At 41.5% G+C, this 22,283-nt stretch overlaps 1 protein-coding gene across 1 annotated transcript; it reads right to left on the reverse strand.

Annotated features, from left to right (window-relative positions):
- Positions 1-1,755: 1,755 nt before the first annotated feature.
- MYD88 (MYD88 innate immune signal transduction adaptor) lies at positions 1,756-17,536 on the reverse strand. The gene is made up of 6 exons (XM_058182315.1): positions 17,039-17,536; positions 13,241-13,375; positions 9,283-9,463; positions 6,758-6,849; positions 5,151-5,319; positions 1,756-4,880 (listed from the first exon to the last, which is right to left on the reverse strand). Exons 1-5 carry the CDS (start codon positions 17,373-17,375, stop codon positions 5,165-5,167), a joined length of 900 nt encoding a protein of 299 aa, XP_058038298.1. The 5' UTR covers positions 17,376-17,536; the 3' UTR covers positions 1,756-4,880; positions 5,151-5,164.
- Positions 17,537-22,283: the final 4,747 nt, after the last annotated feature.

Below are 22,283 nucleotides of genomic sequence, written 5' to 3' on the forward strand. Positions count from 1 at the left end.
ATGGAGCAATGGTCAGTAAGTGTGAAAAATGATCATAAGACAGTTTTTCAGTGCCGTTGTAACTGAACGGTCATTAAATGGTCACTAAGTCAAGCACTAGCCGCAATGTGGACAGAAAACCCAAGAGTATTGCCGATAAAAGAGAAAACAGGAGAAATCAGATGCAGAAAAGGAGCAGGATAAGTTGAGAAACATCCTAGAAGAAACGAAAGAAAAACAGTTCCATATTTTTGCAAGAAAATGGGAGCTCCATAAAATTAACAGTTTTAAACTTGGCTGAAAAGAAAAGCAGACCCAGGTCAATCGCATAAAATATATGACTAATCAATGTGTGGAAGAAATTGAGGAAGTAAATGTTTTTATATGATGGGTTGTTAGCTATCAGGGCAGGGCAAGAGACAAGCAGTTCTTTTCGTCGTTCCTGGAAAAAACAGATGGGAATTTTTATATCTGCCTGTGGGTAACAGAGCAAAATTGGCTCAATAATTAGACTCAACAACATGTCAGGGTAGTCAGTGCTTGAATATAATTATTAAAAATATTTTTCTATCCCAAATGTGCTCAGAATCTTGTTCAACAGCCTAAAAACACCATTTTAAAAAGAACCCCAGAAAATCAAAACACTAAACGTGGAAAATACACAGAACAAACAGTTGACAAATGCAATTTTGATCTTGGTCCAGATCTATAAGGAAGTCAAACAAACAGGATCTTCCCATCTGCAAGTAGGGTTGGTTGGTGTTTTTTTTTTGGTTTTTTTTTAGAACAGATAAGCATTATCAAGAAGTAAGTTGGTTGAAGTTCTATGAAGTTAACAGAAAAACAGAGTTGGAAGGGACCTTGGAGGTCTTCTAGTCCAGCCCCCTGCTGAAGCAGGAAACCCCGTACCATTTCAAATGGTTGATCCAATCTCTTCTTAAAAACTTTCAGTGCTGGAACATCTACAACTTCTGGAGGCAAGATATGAAACATCTTTGGAGAAATGCAAGTGGCGAATTTAGATGTCAAATTTCCAACTTATTTCATTACAAATGTTTGTTTGTTTTTTTTTAAAAAAACACCACTCCCTGTTCTTTTGCAAATGGCTTCTTTTTCTCATTTTCAGGCAACCTGTTCTGAATTTTAATATCTTCTACATTTACATAACCAAATGTGCCTTACAGGTAGTCCTCAGCTGACAACCATTTGTTTAGTGTCCATTTAAAGCCACAAAGGCACTGAAAAGAGTGACTTATGACCAGTCCTTGCACTTACAACTCTCGGAGTATCCGCACAATCACTTGATCCAATTGAGATGCTGGCAACCGGTATGTATTTACGATGGTTGCAACATCCAAAGCTCATGTAATCGCCAACTGTGACCTTCCCAGCCAGATTCCAATAATAACAGAATAACAGAGTTGGAAGGGCCCTTGGAGGTCTTCTAGTCTAACCCCCTGCTCAGGCAGGAATCCCTATGCCATTTCAGGCAAACAGTTGTCCAATCTCTTCTTAAAAACTTCCAATGTCGGAGTATCAACTACTGCTGGAGGGAAGCCGTTCCACCAACAAGCAAAATTGATGTGGAAAACTGTATTTGCTTAATGACCAGTAAGTGCTGTGATTTGCTTTATAAACGTGGCAAAAAAAAAGTCCTACAATCAGGTACAACTCACTTAAAAACTGCCTTGGCTAGCAGTGGAAATTCTGATCCCAGTTGTGGTTGTAAGTTAAGGACTACCTGTATAGCAATATTAGTTTCAACAACACACAGAATAGAATAGAATAGAATTTTATTGGCCAAGTGTGATTGGACACACAAGGAATTTGTCTTGGTGCATATGCTCTCAGTGTACATAAAAGAAAAGATACGTTCATCAAGGTACAGTAAAATACAAAAAAATGTTTCCAACACATGCTAATCCAAACATAAATAAATCCAGATTCTCAGTAATTTATTGGGTTAATAATTACCCTGCATTGACACATTGATAATGACCATCCTTGAATTTATCTGTAAAGGGAAGAATACCACCACCCCCAATAATCATTTTCTCATTTACCCAGTTTTATATTCATTTTAAATTCCCATTTGCAGCATCCCTGTTTAAAATCAACATTAAAAATTGTATACACTTTAAGTGACTGTAAGATAAATAATCTTTTGTTAATGTCTTTTTTTTTGTTATTTCCAGCAATATAGACGTTTTTTGCTCAGTTTCTTTCAGAAAGTGCTAATTTCAAAGTACAGTTTTCTCTGTTTTGAATCTTACTGCGATTCAGGAAGTGCGGACAGCATGATTACATCTGCCTTAATTCGAATCAGATTAAATCTCCACTTCCCCTTTCTCTCTGGCAAAAACGAAAAAAAAAACAAAAACCCACCCCAATACAAAACAATTGAGAAGTCGATTTCTTTAAACAACTACAAATCAAACTGAAGTGAGGGCGAATAACCCTTCAATATTTTGTAGACACTATATAAAAAAAGGGGCTTTGATTCTCTAGAACAGGGGTGGGGAATGATGGCCCTTTTATGACTTGTGGACTCCAAGTCCCAGAATTCCTAAACCAACCATGCTGGCTCAGGAATTCTGGGAGCTGAAGCCCACAAGGGGGACCATGGTGCCCCACTTCTACTATAGAATTAAGTGCAGCCCAGAATTAAAAGACATCAGCCAGTGCTATGAAAAAAATAATCTAAAAGGGAGAGGAGGAGGGCAAACAGTTAAAATATCTGAGCCGGAAACCAGCCTACGAAAGCGAACAGGAGAAATGGATCACGCCAGCTCAGAAATGAATAATCTGAATTGACTATAATCATACAAAAGCGCCGTTAATCCATGAAGTAAAACTATTAAATACCGCCCCGAAATACACACAAAATAGTTATTTCTAAATGTCATATATCCTAAGGCTGAAGCTTGGCGTGACACCTAAGGGTCCTGAGATAGATAGAGAGTTGTTTGCAAGAGTTGGTCGAAAAAAAAGTCAAAATGGCTGACATGCTAAGTGCGCGTAAAAAATGGGTGGAGCTTCGACTACATCGTCACACATCTTGACTATTTTGACCATCCTGCACACACACCCCTGGAGAGACAGATAAAAATTGAAAATTTAAATGTACATAATAGGCAAGCCTCTTATTATTGATTAATGTCCCGTTAAATGGCTGCGTCATAAAGACACTTGGGAAATAGCACACGCACACCTCCAGACATATGGCGAGAGTGGCCAAACACACTAAAATTAATGTTTTACGTTCAACTTTCTAATGCAATTGCCACCTCCACCCAAAGATTGCAGGGCTTCTGTATTATTTACAGCCTAGTATGTGTAGATGGGTTCAGGTAGTCCTCGACTTATAACCGTTCGTTTAGCGACCGTTCAAAGTTATAACAGCACTGAAAAAAGTGACCCGATCATTTTTCACATTTATGACTCATTGCAACATCCCCTTGGTTGCATGATCAAAATTCAGATGCTTGGCAACTGGTTCATATTTATGATGGCTGCAGTGTCCTGGGGTCATGTAATCCCCATTGGTGGCCTTCCGACAAGCAAAGTCAATAGGGAAGCCAGATTCACTTAACCGCTGTGTTACTAACTTAACAACTCCAGTGATTCACTTAACAACTGTTGCAAAAAAGGTTGTAAAATGGGGCATAACTCACTTAACAACTCTTTTGCTTAGCAACAGAAATTTTGGGATCAATTGTGGTCATAAGTTGAAGACTACCTGTAGTCCACACGTATCTGTAGCAATCCTAGACAGATTCATGAGTTTTTAATGTGTTTGAGGATGGAGATGAATGGGGAAAAAAATATTTTTTTTTCTCCTGCTCCAAATATGGGCTGGATCCAAATTTGACGAAGCTCAATTACCCTTGAAATTAAAGGGATCCAACAATTAAGCATGATTTCAGCAGGAGCACAACTATTGCCACTGGTGTTTGTAGAAGCCACAGCGACACTATACCTGTCATGTCATCATTATAGGAATAGCACGTAAGACTTATATACCGCTTCACAGTGTTCTCTCTAAGTGGTTTGCAGAGTCAGCATCTTGCCCCCAAACAATGTGGGTCCTCATTTGGAAGAGTGGAAGGTTGAGTCAACCTTGAGCTGCTGAGAATCGAACTGCTGGCAGCTGGCATCCAGCAGAATTAGCCTGCAGTACTGAATTCTAACCACTGTGCCACCACAGCTCTTCATCATTATCCAAACTCATTGTTTGCATCATTTGTGATATGATGTCATATTCGCAACCCTTGTTTTGTGGAAACCCATTGGTTCCAGGCACAGCCGAGAGTCAACGTATATGGGATTCAACACGCCTATTTAAATTATGGCCATTTTGTCCCCCTGTTTTGAAAATGGGACAGGGAGAACTGGCTGCTTGTAACATTTATACAGGCTACGTTTGCACATACAATAACTCTAAGCCATAAACCTTGATTTACCTACACAAGACCAAAGTATACAGAGTTGGAAGCATCAACAGGGCTTCATGGCTTGGTATTATGTGTGAACGATCCCACTTGGTCGAGAAATCAAGGTTAAAGTAAACCATGATTTATGGCATTAGGTGAAATGTGAGGTCACACGTGCAAGGCACCTGGTAGAGGCTGGCAAATATGTACAGAAATTCTGGTAGATGAGGAGCCTTTAAGGCACGTGTGTGTGTGTGTGTGTGTGTGTGTGTGTGTTTTGATTACCCTTTTCGGAAACAAGAAACTAGAACAGGTCCTGTGCCGGTTCTGTAACACAGGACGATGGTTTTTGTGGTCCTTCCTTCACAAGAACCCATAGGCAACGTGCTCGTAGGAGAAAGTATTTGGTGCTTCTCATCCCGCTGGGTTTAAAAGTGTTCGTGCGAAGTTTTTCTTGGTCCTTTGGTTCTGCCAAAAATTAAAAAGAAAGCAGTGAAAAAATAAATATATGGGATATGGATTAATATCCCAGGAACAGTGGCGCCTACTGGTAGGTCCTTTGTAAGAGCCCAACATGGGGCAGGGGGCTATTCCAGAGACGTCTCAGGAATGTGTGGTTAAAACCCTGGATTTTCTGGTTACAGTGTGAAAAGTCAAGGAAAAGCTACTGAGACCCCTACCCTTCCTGCAGCCTCCCCCCTCTCCCAGCCCCGCATTCTGGGATTATGAAGCTTCAACCTTTCACAGTAGCATCATGGGAGCAACAGAGATCTGGCCAGCCGGGTCCAGAACCATTTCTTGGTGGCTGGGTTCGTGTAGTCACAGACGGTAATGAACCTTAAGATGCTCGGGAAATCCTTATTCATGCTTTTGCATTTAACTGGAATCAGGCGCTTGAGACGGGCCCCTGCAGAAGGAAGCCGAGACAAGAGATTGAATTAACCAGACATAAGCTGTGGTCCCAAGCAAGAGGCACCAGGGCCAGCACTCTTCCCTGACTGATGCTCTGAGCCAGGGGTCTCCAACCTTGGCAACTTCCAAGACTTGTGGACTTCAACTCCCAGAATTGAACTCTGGGAGTTGAAATCCATAAGTCTTAAAAGTTGCCAAGGTTGGAGACCCCTGTTCTTCAGCCATACAGCCCATCCCACGGCAGTCCAATACAAGTCGTCCTCGACTTACAGCCATTCGTTTATATCAGGGGTGTCCAAACTTGGCTCCTCGAGAAGAGTGGTGGACTTCAGCTCCCATAATTCCCCAGCCGGCATGAGTATAAATATGAGCAAGTTGCTGGCTGGGGAATTCTGGGAGTTGAAGTCCACCACTCTTCAAGGAGCCAAGTTTGGAAAATCCCTGGTTTACAGTGACTGTTCAAAGTTACCACAGCACTGAAAAAACGGGACATGTCTGTTTTCACAATTACAACCGTTGCGACATCCCCATGGTCACGTGTTCAAAATTCAGAAGCTTGGCAACTGGCAGGTATTTAAGACGGTTGCAGTTTCCCATCGGGGTCACGTGATCCCCTTCTGCGATTTTCTGCCAAGCGAAAGTCAACAGGGCAGTCAGATTCACTGAACAACCGGTTCGGTTCTGCAACCCAACAAGAAAGACACAAACTTCAGAGGATAATTAGAACTACAGAAAAAATAATTGCTACCAACCTGCCTTCCATTGAGGACCTGTATACTGCACGAATCAAGAAGAGGGCCGTGAAAATATTTACAGACCCCTCATATCCAGGACATAAACTGTTTCAACTCCTACCCTCAAAACGACGCTATAGAGCACTACACACCAGAACAACTAGACACAAGAACACTTTTTTCCCGAAAGCCATCACTCTGCTAAACAAATAATTCCCTCAACACTGTCAGACTATTTACTGAATCTGCACTACTATTAATCGTTTCATAGTTCCCATCACCAATCTCTTTCCACTTATGATTGTATGACTATAACTTGTTGCTGGCAATCCTTATGATTTATATTGATATATTGACCATCAATGGTGTTGTAAATGTTGTACCTTGATGAAGGTATCTTTTCTTTTATGTACACTGAGAGCATATGCACCAAGACAAATTCCTTGTGTGTCCAATCACACTTGGCCAATAAAATTCTATTCTATTCTTTACTAATTTAACAACGGCAGCGACTCACGTAACCACTGTGGCAGGAACGGTTGTAAAGTGGGAAAACTCACTTAACAACTGTCTTGCTTGGGAATGGAAATGTTGGGGTGAACTGTAGCCGTAAGTTGAGGACTACTTGAAAGTCTGCAAGGCAGCGTGGCCTGGCTGAAGTTGCCGCGGATGTTGTTCCCACAGTGATCAGTCTCTTACCTGGGGAAAGACTCAGAGCAAACTTGGTCTGGAAGTCACACTCCTCACTGTCAAGATAGTCATCCGAGATGACCACCACCATTTTCCGACACCTGTAGTTGTACACAGAACGGGAAACACATTGTGGATGAGTTTCTTTCCCTGCCTGGCACAGCAACCAAACAGGACAAGTACAGCCTTCAAAGGATAATTAGAACTGCAGAAAAGATAATTACAACCAACCTGCCTTCCATTGAGGACCTGTGTACTGCAAGGGTCAGGAAGAGGGTATATCTACAAACCTCTCACATCCTGGATATAAACCTGGGGTGAAATCCACTTACCTTCGCTACCGGTTCGCAAATGCCAGAGTGCGCACATGCCTCTTCCACGCATGCGCAGAGCTTCTGCGCATGTGCAGAGTGTCAAAAAGGGGACGTGATGACATCTGGGCTGGTGGGCAGAGCCTCCCGCCGCTGGCACTACCGGTTCGCCTGAGCCGGATAGAACCAGCTGAATTTCACCACTGACATAAACTGTTTCAACTTCTTGCCTGCCAAAACAACTAGACGCAAACACAGTTCCCACTCATGCCATCAGTCTGCTAAACAACTAATTCCCACACCGCTATCTTATGTCCAAGGATATCAAACCACGTAGTAGGCTGTATTACTATTATTCTCTCCTTGTTTCCTATTACCTATTCCTTTAGCATCTTATGAATAGAATAGAATAGAATTTTTATTGGCCAAGTGTGATCGGACACACAAGGAATTTGTCTTGGTGCATATGCTCTCAGTGTACATAAAAGAAAAGATACGTTCATCAAGGTACAACATTTACAACACAAATGATAGTCAATATATCAATATAAATCAGGGGCCGGTTTAGCTCAGGCTGGTAAGGCCTGTTATTAAGAACACAAAGCCTGCAATTACTGCAGGTTCGAGCCCGGCCCAAGGTTGACTCAGCCTTCCATCCTTTATAAGGTAGGTAAAATGAGGACCCAGATTGTTGGGGGGGGCAATAAGTTGACTTTGTAAAAATATACAAATAGAATGAGACTATTGCCTTATACACTGTAAGCCGCCCTGAGTCTTCGGAGAAGGGCGGGGTATAAATGTAAACAAAAAAATAATAATAATAAATCATAAAGATTGCCAGCAACAAGTTATAGTCATACAGTCATAAATGGAAAGAGATTGATGATGGGAACTATGAGAAGATTAATAGTAGTGCAGATTCAGTAAATAGTTTGACAGTGTTGATGGAATTATTTGTTTAGCAGAGTGATGGCCTTCGGGAAAAAACTGTTCTTGTGTCTAGTTGTTCTGATGTGCAGTGCTCTATAGCGTCGTTTTGAGGGTAGGAGTTGAAACAGTTTATGTCCAGGATGCGAGGGGTCTGTAAATATTTTCACGGCCCTCTTCTTGATTCGTGCAGTATACAGGTCCTCAATTGAAGGCAGGTTGGTAGCAATTATTTTTTCTGCAGTTCTAATTATCCTCTGAAATCTGTGTTTTTCTTGTTGGGTTGCAGAACCGAACCAGATAGTTATAGAGGTGCAAATGACAGACTCAATAATTCCTTTGTAGAACTGAATCAGCAGCTCCTTGGGCAGTTTGAGCTTACTGAGTTGGCGCAGAAAGAACATTCTTTGCTCTCCTTTTTTAATGATGTTTTTGATGTTAGCTGTCCATTTTAGATCTTGCGATATGATAGAACCTAGAAATTTGAAGGTTTCTACTGTTGATACTGTGTTATCTAGTATTGTGAGAGGTGGAAGTATGGAAGGGTTTCTCCTAAAGTCTACCACCATTTCTACGGTTTTGAGTGTGTTCGGTTCCAGATTGTTTTGGTTGCACCATAAGGCTAGTCGTTCGACCTCTCGTCTATATGCGGATTCATCATTGTCTTGAATGAGACCAATCATTATGACTATCACTTTGCTGTTTGGATCTTATGATTTATGTTGATTGTTTTTGTTTAGTATTTTAGGACTATCACTTGAATGCTGTATCTTATGATTTATGATGATTGTATTTTATGATTATGATCACGATTTATCATTTGTTGCTTGTATGTACACTGAGAGCTTATGTACCGGAGACAAATTCCTTGTGTGTCCAATCACACTTGGCCAATAAAGAATTCTCTTCTGTTGCTTCTGTATTCCTATTGCTACTATTATTCTTAATTTTACTCTACTCTACTCAACTTTATTCTATTTCCACCCTTCCTTGCCCTACTCTACTCTACTCTACCCTACATTCTATTCTGTTCTGTTCTGTTCTGCTCTGTTCTACAAACCTAGAAATTTGAAGGTTTCTACTGTTGATACTGTGTTGTCTAGTATTGTGAGAGGTGGAAGTATGGAAGGGTTTCTCCTAAAGTCTACCACCATTTCTACGGTTTTGAGTGTGTTCAGTCCTTGTTCAAAGTTACAATGGTACTGAAAAAGTGACCCATAATATGATCAGATCTTCAGCTGTGATTTTTCACCTAACTGCAGTGATTCGCTAAACAACCATGCCAAAAAAAGTTACCTCCTCTCTATCAGCTCACTGGTGATGGACCACACGCAAGTGCCTGGCAGGACATCCCGATCAAAGACGCAGAGTTTCAACTTATGTTCCGCCTGCTCCAGTTCCTGGATCATCTCCTGCACGAATGGAAGGTCATTCTGGCAGTAACAGATGAAGGCATCAAAGAGCTCAGGGCTCTGACCTGCAAAAAAAAATTAAAAAAAAATAAATTTTTTTAAAAAAAAGATAGTTGGTGAGTCCCTTGGGAGATAGGGCGGTATAAAAATGTGATTAAATAAATAAAAAATAAATAAGCACCAGCGTTGGTTTAAGCCAGGGGTCTCCAACCTTGGCAACTTTAAACTTGGCGGACTTCATCTCCCAAAATTCCCCAGCCAGCCCGCCAGACTTAAAAGTTGCCAAGATTGGAGATCTCTGGTTAAAGGTCATAAGATGCCAATTTGTGGGCCGTGATGACATCCTGCCAATCACGTGCAGGTGCTCCTCGACTTACGACCACCATTAAGCACAACGTTTCTTTTCTTTTTTTAATTTTTTTTAATTTATTTTTAAACATAAAAATAAAAAAAAAACCTCATCAACTCAATTCCATTATAACGTGCTGTAAGGGTGTTAACATATCTTCCTGTGCATTCACAAAATAATCATCTCTTCCATACATATACTCAGTGGTGGGATTCAAATAATTTAACAACCGGTTCTCTGCCTTAATGATTTCTTCCAACAACCAGTTCACCAAACTGCTCAGAAAATTAATAACCGGTTCTCCCGAAGTGGTGCGAACTGGCTGAATCCCACCACTGCTTATACTCATTTTTCCTAACATATCTTTCCATTTAACCAGTTATAGAATAAATCCCATATTTTATAATATTGTTTATCTTCTTGTTCTCTAATTTCAAATGTTAATTTACTCATCTCTGCACATTCCAACATTTTTCTAATTATTTCATCCTGTGAAGGTAACTTTTCATTTTTCCAATTTTTTGCAAATATAATCCTAGCTGCTGTAATAATCAAATATTTTATATCTCTAGTATATATCTCCGGTATAATTCCCAATAGAAAGATTTCTGGCTTAAAGTCAATATGCTTTTTAATCATTTTTTCCAACCACGTGTGTATTTTAGTCCAATATCTTTTAGCTTCAATGCATGTCCACCACATGTGGTAATATGATCCAGGTATCTGATAACATTTCCAACATTTTTCAGATTTGTCCTTAAACATTCTAGCAATTCTTGTCGGGGGTAGATGCCACCTGTAAAACATCTTATAAAAATAAGCACAAGGTTTCTGTTGCTGAGCAAGACAGCTGCGAAGTTGAGTTTAACTTTACGCCCTTTCTTGCCACCGTTGTTAAGTGACTCACTACAGTTCTTAAGTTAGGAACACGATTAACTGAATCCTGATTTCCTCATTAATGTTGCTTATCAGAAGGTCACAAAAGATAAATCCCACGATGTTGGGACAATATGAAATATGAATCAGATGCCAAGTGTCTGAATTTTGAATACCAGGGTGAGAGTATTACGCACAAAGTTTTGAGCAGGACTAACGAAGACTATAAGACTAACAAAGAAGTAAATGAATGTAGTCTGTTTGTTGGAGACTTAAGAGTGTTGTGCAAATCCAGTTTGTATGAACTCACTATGGTTTATTCATGAAACCAGGATTAGGCTAATCATGTCTTACCTGTGCCTCCCTTCAGTTTTCTAAAAATGATTCAAAGCACATGATCAGCTCTGGTCATTCAAATTCTACAGGGCAAGGGAAAGAGACCTCAAACAGAGCTAATCCAGAATAAATAGATATAATCCTGTTCTGAAATGAACAATAACATCTGAAGTCAGAGATAAACATGCTTGTCTCTTCACTTCTGTCCTACAAGGAAGTGCATAGCAATCTAGTTTCAACTACAGCCCTTCTCTAGGAAATATGAAATATAAATAAGTAAATGAACTAGTCTTCTGTAGAGAAATGCCATAAACTGGCTTGTTTGTCGTGCTATGCCAGAGTTTTGGGTTTCTATAGAAAAGCCATAATTGGTTCCATATCCAAATTATAAACACACCACAGTAGGTTCATGCAAAAATCATTAATAAACCATAAATGGCTCCAAATAGTAAACGGACCGCAGATGGATTCCATCTGTGAACCATAAATAAATCACAACCAACTCTGCAAATAGACCACAATCACTGGCAGCCCCAGTACCTACTAAGCCAACATCAAATGATCCATGTTATTGTTTACTATGATGTACAAATGGGACACGGTGGCTCAGTGGCTAGGACGCTGAGCTTGTCGATCAAAAGGTTGGCAGAACTGCTGAACTGCCCAGCTTCTGAAACTTGTCCCAGCTTCTGCAGTTCGAAAGCACGTTAAAAAAAAAATGCAAGTAGAAAAATAGGGACCACCTTTGGTGGGAAGGTAACAGCGTTCCGTGCGCCTTTGGCATTTAGTCGTGCTGGCCACATGACCATGGAGATGTCTTCGGACAGCTCTGGCTCTTCAGCTTTGGAACGGAGATGAGCACCGCCCCCTAGAGTTGGGAAAGACTAGCAGATATGTGCGAGGGGAACGTTTACCTTTACCTTATGATGTACAAATAGTCGTAAACGTAACAGGCATTCATTTAGTGACTGTTCAAAGTTACAGCAATGAATAATGTGAAGTTACAACCAGTCCTTGCCCTTACAACCAATGAACATTTCCCGCAATCATAGGACCAAAATTCTTGGCATCTGGCTTGTGTTTACAACGAGCATCCTTAGAGACCATTTGTGATCTTCCCACCCAGCTTTTGACAAGCAAAGCCAATGGGGAAAGCAAGATTCCCTTAAAGACCACATGGTTTACTTAACACCTAAATTGATTCGCTTAAAAACTATGGGGAAAAAATTGTAAAATAAGGCACAAGGTCATTTCACAGCTGCCTTAAAAATGGAAATTCTGGTCTGAGTTCTGGTTGTAAGTCAAGGACTACCTATATGAACTAGCCTGTTGAAGCTCTTCCTATTGAATTTCTACCTAGTTTGCAAATGTAGATAGTTCTAAGAAATGCTCTTCATTTCTACAGAAAGTGATGGTAGAATTGTTTTTTTTTCCCTTTTAAGGCCAGCTGGATACGTCCCCAAGCTACCCCTCTCTCCAATCTCCACCAGATACCTGCTATAAAAGATCTCATTTAATTCATTTAATTTGGGAACTACCCTAGTTCAATTTAATTCTGGGCAGTCTACTGTAAAATCAGACAAAAGAGAAAATGTTTCCCCAAAAATAAGATCCTGTCTTATATTTTTTTGAACGCTGAAATAAGCACTTGGCCTTATTTTCGGGGAGGTCTTATTATTTTGGGGTGCGTGGAGCAAGACTGGGCTCCTCTTGCTGTCTTACCTGATTTCCAGCTCTGTCTCCCTAACCCTAACCAGAGGAAATGGCGGGGACCAGCTGCACATGGGTTTAAATATTTTTGGGGAGGGCTTATTTTAGCACATGCGCTCAAAGGCCCGATTGGGCTTATTATCTGGGAAGGTCTTATTTTCGGGGAAACACAGCACTTATTCTAAAAAGAGCAATTATTTAAAAAAAACTTTACAATTCAGGCAGTCTTTGACTCTGAGCCCAACATTCCTGTCGCTAAGTGAGACATTTGTTAAGTGATCTTCATGATTGTTAGGTGAATCTGGCTTTCCCATTGACTTTGCTTGTCAGAAGGTTGCAAAAGGTGATCCACGTGACCGCAGGACACTGCAACCGTCGTAAGTACATGCCAGTTGCCAAGTATCTGAATTTTGATCAGGTGACCCTGGAAATGCTGCAACGGTCCTGTGAAAAACGTCATAAGTCATTTTTTTTCAGTGCCCATTGTAACTTTGAACGGTCACTAAAGGAAACGTTGTAAGTCGAGGACTACCAGTGTTAAAATTATTTAAAGATCTGATGGCCCATTTACCAAGGGGGTCATCCCGAGTGGTGATGCCCTGCATTTCGGATGTCCTTGGAAAGCTACTGTCCACTGCTGGGACTTGAACCGGTCGCTCCGATTCTTCCTGTTGCTTCTTCTGGAGATACTTTTTACAGTTCTCATCTACAAATAGAAGAAAGACACATAGGTGAACAACCTTCGGAAACCAGGACTATGCATAACTTCGGGGAGTTGAGACGGGATGGGGACAGTCAATTGGTACAAGCTCCCATTGTCTCCTCTAAGTCAGGGGTCCCCACCAGCGGTGGGCTTCAAAATTTTAGGCAAGGGGTTCTCTGCCGGGTTGCTGGGTGGGCGTGGCCATGGTGGGCGTGGCCATGGTGGGCGTGGCCTAGTCGGCTTTTTGCCCTCCCCAGGCTCCCGAGGCTTTCCTTGAGCCTCCAGGAGGGTGAAAATGGCGTCCCCAGGCTCCAGAGGCCCTCTGGAGGCCGGAAACAAACTTCCGGCCCTCCCTGAGCCTCCACATGTGCCTTGCACTTACCTGCATCCAAAATGGGCCGCATGGGGACTCCTGGGAGGGACGGGTGGGCAGAGCCAGCCAGGAGTGGGATTTGGGGGTTCTCCGAACTGCACAGAATCTTAGCTAGAGGTTCTCCTGAACCCCTGCGAACCCTCAACAGCCCACCCCTGGTCCCCAACCCCCAGGCTGCAGCCCGCTACCCAGCCGTGGCCTACTCAGAATTGGACCAAGCAAGTATCTGGCTGGAGCGCACACATATGCAACTCAACTTGCGCAAGCAGCGGGCCAGCGGGCATTTGTGCACCACTTCCGCAAAGGCTGCTTGCACGTGAGTGTGCACGCATCCCAGCCCACCGCTTACACAGTCCAGTCCCCTTCTCCCCCGCCCCCAGCCAAGACTTGTGGACTTTAAGTCAGGGATCCCCCATCTTTTCTGCTCAACCCCTTCATGAAATTTCAGATTGTCCTCTGACCGCCCCCACAACATATATTATTTGAAAATAATTTAATAAATACTATTTGAATGAGTAGTACTGTTGGAAGAAATATCCAACTGGTTCAGTTCCAAGCCGGGAAAAAGGAACAAGAGACAAAATAGAGGCTGATTGGAAAGAGGATCCATTTACTGATGAAGCAGAACCACGTGGTGCAGCTGAACACATGGAGTTGAGAATGGGGGGATTTTATGCCTTCTCTTAAGCTTTGGATTTGAGCTTCCTGTTCCTGTGCAAGAACACGTAGTCTATTGGCTGCTGTCAGACTCCCATGGGGACTCTGGGGTTATGTAGGGGTCATAGCTGACTCTATAAGCAAAGTACAAATCCTAGATGTTTGTCTGAGCTAAGTTTGGTTGACATTTGGAGGGTGATGCAATGAAGGGGCATTGGGTAATTCCTATTCTGGCTGATGGCTAATCCTACCTTTGTTCAATCTTGGGTGAGGGTATTTGCTTATGAGTAGAGCTATCTATCTCTATCTCTTAAGTGCTGACATTTGCTGTGGGCTATTAAGGAAGGCGAGGGGCTTGCTTTCCAAGTACATGTTTCTCCATTTCTCATCCAGGGAAATATAATATTCTGCCTTTTTAATATTTCTCAAAATATTTCATTCTTCTAGGAGAGGGGTGGGTGCTAACTTTCTACAGTACTATGAATAATAATTGAATTTTGCACATAGTTGTCTATATAACGACGACAATACAGGTAGTTCTTGACTGACAACAATTCATTTAGTGACCGTTCAAAGTTACAATGGCACAGAAAAGAAGTAATTTGTGACCATTTTTCCAACCTTACGATCATTGTAGCATCCCCATGGTCATGTGATCAAAATTCAGCTATTTTACAACTGATTCATATTTATGATGGTTGCAGGGTCTTGGGAGGAGGTCTTTGGATCCCCTTTTGCAATCTTCTGACAAACAAAGTCAAATGGGGGAAGTTAGATTCACTTAACCATCGTGTTACTAACTTAACAACTAAAGTGATGCACTCAACAACTGAATTTTGAATCATGTGACATTAGGTTTGCTGCAGCGGTTGTAAGTGTGAAAAATGGTCATAAGTCACTTTTTTCAGTGCTGCTGTAACGTCAAACTGTTGTAAGTTGAGGACTACCTGCATTTTAAAGCAGGGGTCTCCAACCTTGGTCCCTTTAAGACTTGTGGACTTCAACTCCCAGAGTCCCTCAGCCAGCAAAGCTGGCTGAGGAACTCTGGGAGTTGAAGTCCACAAGTCTTAAAGGGACCAAGGTTGGAGACCCCTGTTTTAGAGAGATAATGTCTATCTTAAAATGACGGCATTCGCTGACAGTTTTCAGCAATCCAGAACAGGGATGCATAAAACTTGAAACAACCCTAAAAGGAACAATTATATTTTCCCATTGAAGTCAACCATCTGGACTGGAGTGTTCAAAGGTTGTTTTCCTGCACCCTTTTAATAGCATTAAACCAGTCTTTCCATATTTGGGATTTCTTCTGGAGATGTGGCCTTACAGAATGCTCTCGGCAGCCTAGTCATGGCTAAGAATTCTTTATATATATATATATAATTCTTCATATATATATATATATATATATATATATATATATATATATATATATATATATATATATATGTGTGTGTGTGTGTGTGTATGTATGTATATGTATGTATATGTGTGTATATATATATATACATATATATATTTGTTTTGGCGTTTGAGAAGTCTCATTCGTCATCTTCAGGCTAACGTGCTGGGAGCAATGTGTGATCGCAGCAGATCACACATTGCTCCAGAAGCAGCTGAAGCCTGAAGATGACGAATGAGACTTCGTAAACGTCCAAGACACTTCCAATTTTACATGGGAGAAAACCCAATAACTAAAGACATATATATATATATATATATATATATATATATATATATATATATATATATATATATATAGTTTTTATTGATTTTTATTTCCCCCCTCAGATACATATATGATTTATGAACAGAGTATTGGCCATATCATATCTTATACAATTCAATATATTCAAATATATTTTACTTAGTTACAGTTTTTTGCCAATATGTTCTTTTTTCATAACTTTTATTCATTTCCTAATATTTCCTTGCTCATTTCATTAAATCGCATCTCCTCTCACCCTCGAGTTCTAATTTCTAAGAATTCTGACAGTCGATGTTCTCACACATCTGGAAGGCGCCCAGATCAGGGGAACGTGACACTAAAAAATCTGGAGACCGCAAGCCTACCAGATTCTCACGAAAGCTTCAATTTTAATAAATTGCATTCGTTGGGAAAAGTGATTGACTGTAAAACCCACAGCCTTAAAACAGGATGTTTGGGGGGAGGGGTAAGCAGGAAATGACAATGAAATACAAGGAAGGGTGTTGTTGTTTTTTTTTGCTTTTTTGCTTTTTTGGCCTTTTGTAGAAACTGCCTCCAATTAGATGGGAAGGCAGCTCTACACAGCAGTTCAGCTCTCCCCCCCCCCACCTCCACCTGTCCCTGACAGGCAAGGTATTCAACATGGGAGACAGTTTTCCCAACTTCACTTTGCCTCTATTGGTCCTAGATTAGAATATAGCTGGGACGAATGCGCAAGAGTTTTGCAAAGCAGAGCAAACCCAAAACCGTCACCCTTTCGGAGCTGAGACGGGACCCTGCCAAGCCGCAATTTCAGGATGTCTCCCCATCGCTCACGGCAGGCTACAGCGCAGCGTTTCCCCTTACAACAGCGGGCTCCCCAGATCAGGGCGCGCACCGCATCCTCCTTCGGACAGCGACCTTTCGCGATCCGAACCGTCCGGGCGCTCACCAATGCTGGGTCCCAGGTCGGTGAGGATGTCTTGGCGCCCCAGGAGGCGCAGAAGATCCAGGAGGCGCCCCACCGTTGCCCCGCCGGGGCTCTGCGCCTGCCAGTCGTCCAGCAGGACGCCGGTGGGGTCCCGCTGGGCTTCGAAGTGCTTGATCTCCAGGTATTCATAGCCCAGCTCCTCCGCCAGCGTCGCCCAGTCGGCCGCCACCGGGGCGCGCGGGTTAAGGAAGAGAGACAGCCGGCGCCGCACCGAGTAATTCAGCGCCACCAGCGGCACCGAGGCGCTTTCCGACGTCTCCGCTTCTCCCCCGATGCATCTGGTAGCCTCTCCAGCCATGGCCAGCTCGGGTTGGGTTGGGTCTTGCTTGGGCTGGCCAAGCTAGGGTTGCTCGGCTGCACCGCTTTCGCAACGCATCCGACGGCTCGGAAGCAAAGGCGGAGACTTCGCTGCCCAACCGGTTTCGCTTTGGGCGCACGGCTGCCTATTGCGCAGCTGGGGAAAGCAGGAGGCAGCTGCAGGACTGAGATTGACGGGACTTGAAGTCCGGCCACTTCCCCGCGTGTAGAAAGCGAGCGAAGGCTTCCAGATGTAAATGAACTACACCACCCGGCATCCTTCGCTCGGGGCCAGGTGGGAAGGGCTGGCTGGGGGTTGGATAGGTTCTCCGGAGTGGAACGAGTGAAATTGGCGCTGTAGTGCAAGAGACGGAATAGGGCAGGACAGAATAACAAAGAGTTGGAAAGGGACCCTTAGAGGCCTTCTAGTCCAACCCCCTGCTCAGGCAGAAAGTCCTACCAAGGCCATTTCAGAGAAAGGGTTTATTTATTTGTCATAACAATATACACAAGCATAACACAAAAGATTATATAATATATAAACATATATATGAGGAGAAACAAGGTAGTATAAGCATATATATATATAGGGGAAGAAACAATAGGACAGGAACGGTAGGCACATTTGTGCTCTAATGCACGCCCCTTAGAGTCCTCTTAGGAATGTGGTGAGGTCAACAGTGGATAGATTTTTAATAAAGCTTTTGGGGTTATGAGAAGAGACCACAAGAGTCAGATAATGCATTCCAAGCATATATAATTCTGTTACAGAAATCATGTTTTCTGCAATCTAAACTGGTGTGGTTGACATTAAGTTTAAATCTGTTGGTAGCTCTTGTGTTATTGTAGTTGAAACTGAAGTAGTCATTGGCAGGAAGGACATTACAACGGATGATTCTATGAGCTAAACCCAGGTCCTGTCGAAGGCGACGAAGTTCCAAGTTTTCTAGACCCAGGATATCAAGTCTGGTGGAATAAGGTATTTTATTGTTTACGGAGGAGTGGAGAACTCTTCTCGTAAAATACCTTTGGACACGCTCAACTGTATTGATATCAGATATATGGTATGGGTTCCAGACAGGCGAGCAGTAATCAAGAATTGGCCTAGCAAAAGTTTTATATGCTCTGGTGTTTTTGGAAAAGAAGCTACGTAGAATTAAGTTAACAACTTTTAGGGTTGTCCAGTCTCTTCTTTAAAAACTTCCAGTATTGGCACGTTCACAATTTCTGCAGGCAAAAAGCTATACTGATTAAATAGTCTTATTCAGGAAACTCCGACTTGGTTCTAAATTCGATCTCTCCTTGATTAATTTCAACTCTACTCTGTAGAAGAAGAACCTCGGATCTCAAATAATTTTCTTTCCACTGCCGGCTCCAAGGAAATTAAAAGAAAACATAGAATCACCCCTTTTATTTAATACCTTCCCTTAAAAAGAATGATTTTGTGGGAATTAGCACCGAAATATAATTTAGGGTTGGGAAGCACATTACAACACTGTGAATTCCACAGATCTGTCGAAGTTTAAAGCTCTCCAGAACCCCGGGGGCGTATTAAATCAAGCCTAACCAGGTTTAAACAAACTGGAGTTCAGTTGGATTGAATCCAACATTTCGTTTGCTAAGTGAGACAGCTGTTAAGTGAGTTTTGCCCCATTTTATGACCTTTCTTGCCATAATTGCTAAGTGAATAAGCACTTAAGTGAATGGTTGTTAAGTGAATCTGGCTTACCTACTGGCTTTGTCAAAAAGTCACAAAAGGTGAACACACGATCCTAGACGTTGCAGCCGACATAAATACATGCCAGTTTCAAGCATCCAAATTTCGATAATGTGGCCGTGAGGATGCTGCAATGTTTTTAAATGTGGAAAAAATGGTCATAAGTCCCTTTCAGTATCGTAACTTTGGTCATTAAATGAACGGTTGTAAGTCGAGGACTATCTGTAGGGTTTTCTCTCAAAAGGAAATTTCAAAAGCTTTTATGAAAAATTGCAGCACACCGTATTCTTCATGCTCAATTATTTCCCATTGTCTTAAGGAGTATTACCCCACCTCCAATCACAAAAGCAAACCTTGGATAAAGGAAAGTATTTAGAAAAATGAATCTAAATATACTTCATCCGACTGAGTGGGATTTTATTTATTTTTGAGCGGCACTATTAACACAGTAGCGTCAGGGCCTGGGTACTTACGGGACCGCCTGCTGTTACCACATGCCTCCCACCGACCCGTACGCTCTCACAGAGAGGGACTTCTCAGGGTGCCGTCCGCCAAACAATGTCAGCTGGCGGCCCCCAGGGGAAGGGCCTTCTCTGTGGGGGCTCCCACACTCTGGAACGAGCTTCCCCCGGGTTTACGCCAAATACCTGACCTTCGGACATTCCGTCGCGAACTGAAGACACATCTTTTCATTCGCGCGGGGCTGGCTTGAACTGAATTTTATTAATTTTAAATTTTTATTAATTAATTTTAAATGGGGTTTTTAGTCTACTATATTTTAACCTATCAGGCTAAATTTAAAATAAGTTTTTTAATCTGCATTTTAAATTGTATATTGTATTATCTGTTTTATTTTTGCCTGTACACCGCCCTGAGTCCTTCGGGAGAAGGGCGGTATAAAAATCAAATAAATAAATAAAATAAATAAATAAAACAATCAAAAGCCTTTTTTTGCATTTTCTAAGTCCCTGGTTGGCAGGGAATGGCATCGTCACTTCCTTGAACCTAGTTACAACTTTTAACAAAAATAAATTCCCCCTTTTTTTTTTTTAACCGATAAAGGAGAATATTTGTAGCTCAAGGTTGGAAAGAAGGGCACTTGGTGCTCTCTGAGTTTGGCTGCTTTCTTGCAAACGTTTCATTCCCAAAACTAGGTAACATCATCAGTGATGTTTATTCTAGCTAGTTCTCGGTAGATGCCATATGTTAAATAAATAAATAAATAAGTGCAGCACAATTCTGTCAAAATTTAGCTGCTACTGCACAAGGCGTCTCCTGAAAGAGTCAGAGGAATATAGAGCATTGCTATCAAGGGCAGGTCACAGATTTTTTTTTTTTATTTTGTCACAACAATATATACAATCATCAACATAAACAATAACCCATCATGAGAGAAAAAAGTATATATAAGTAAAAGTATAAGTAAAAGTACGCATATAATACTATAAAGAGAACAATAGGACAGGAATGGTAGGCACTTTTGTGCTCTTATGCACGCCCCTTATAGTCCTCTTAGGAATGGGGTGAGGTCAATAGTAGACAGATTTTAATAAAACTTTTGGGGTTATGAGAAGAGACCACAAAGTCAGGTAATGCATTCCAAGCATAGATAATTCTGTTACAGAAATCGTGTTTTCTGCAATCAAGTTTGAACTGGTTGACATTAAGTTTAAATCTGTTGGTAGCTCTTGTGTTATTGTAGTTGAAACTGAAGTAGTCATTGGCAGGAAGGACATTACAACGGATGATTCTATGAGCTAAACCCAGGTCCTGTCGAAGGCGGCGGTTCCAAGTTTTCTAGACCCAGGATATCAAGTCTGGTGGAATAAGGTATTTTATTGTTTACGGAGGGTGGAGAACTCTTCTCGTAAAATACCTTTGGACACGCTCAACTGTATTGATATCAGATATATGGTATGGGTTCCAGACAGGCGAGCAGTAATCAAGAATAGGTCTGGCAAATGTTTTGTATGCTCTGGTTAGTAGTGTAGAGTTTTTGGAAAACAAACTACGTACGTAAAAATAAAATATAAAATTCCTGGACTTCAGTCCCCAAGATCTGATTATTGGAGGCCCACAGATTCTCTTCCAGAAGTTATATGATATTCAATCCTTCTCATCAAGATTCTTCCAAAATCCTTACTGCAGCCGTGTTGAATAAATCGGTCTTGTTCCTTTCATAAATGTGCTAAGCAATCACGGCTTATCTAAGATATCTGCTGAGTTCAGGAGGAAGCCATTTATAGATTTCTGATCCATAACCCAATTCTTAGAGCCATCCAGATGTCAATTCCTAGTTCACAAACATCTCTTTGTTCCTAGCGAGTTGTGCTCTGTAGGCTATGGTGACAATGTGTGTTTCACATCCAATCTTGGTTTATTCTTTGTTTATCCTTGATCAACCATTATCTATCCGTACCTGGCATTCTGGGGTAGAACTTCCTTGTTCTTTGGCCCTTGCTTTCCTTTCTTCCATCTTTCCTTCCTTCCTTCCTCTGTCCCTCCTTATTTATCTCTGCTTCCTTCCCATTCCTAAAACCCCAAGGCTGCATCTAAATAATCATCACTGTTGATGGCAAATGTTTAATGGTTATAAATCAGATGTTCCAATAGCATATTCCATTAGGAAAACAATATATTATCACTCATTCCAAAATGGCAGAAATAGTTCTGGAAAATCCCAACAGAAAATACCTGCTGATATGTTTCCAGTTTACTTATTTGGTCAACTCCATGCCAATAACACTGGAAGCAGTAGATATAAGAGACAGATATATACCAAGGCAGTATTCACCTTTGTCTTTAGACCAAGAATTCAAATTAAATCAGTATTTAATTATTACAATTATTGTTGGGAAAAAAAATGAAGGAGCACCACCATTAACTTGCCACATAGGAAACACCATACTTTTTAAAAAAAACAAAAACCAAATGTATTTGCAGGAGAATATGGAATATAAAATAATCTCTGTGGCTCAGGATTGAACCATGGAGTCCTTTTCGTTCTCTGAACCTGGTTCTTGCTTATGATGTTTCATTATCTGCCTGGGTAGCATCAACGGTGAGATGGCTCTAATAACAACGAGAGCTTTTTCTTTTCTTCCTCGTCCTGCAAAAAGTTAGTAAGGTCTGAGGCCCCGCTCACTCACCACGCAGTACAGCCTCAAATGTACATAGATAGCAAAGAGGAAC

This window comes from Ahaetulla prasina, chromosome 4, assembly GCF_028640845.1.
Source record: "Ahaetulla prasina isolate Xishuangbanna chromosome 4, ASM2864084v1, whole genome shotgun sequence".
NCBI classification, from domain to species: domain Eukaryota; kingdom Metazoa; phylum Chordata; class Lepidosauria; order Squamata; family Colubridae; genus Ahaetulla; species Ahaetulla prasina.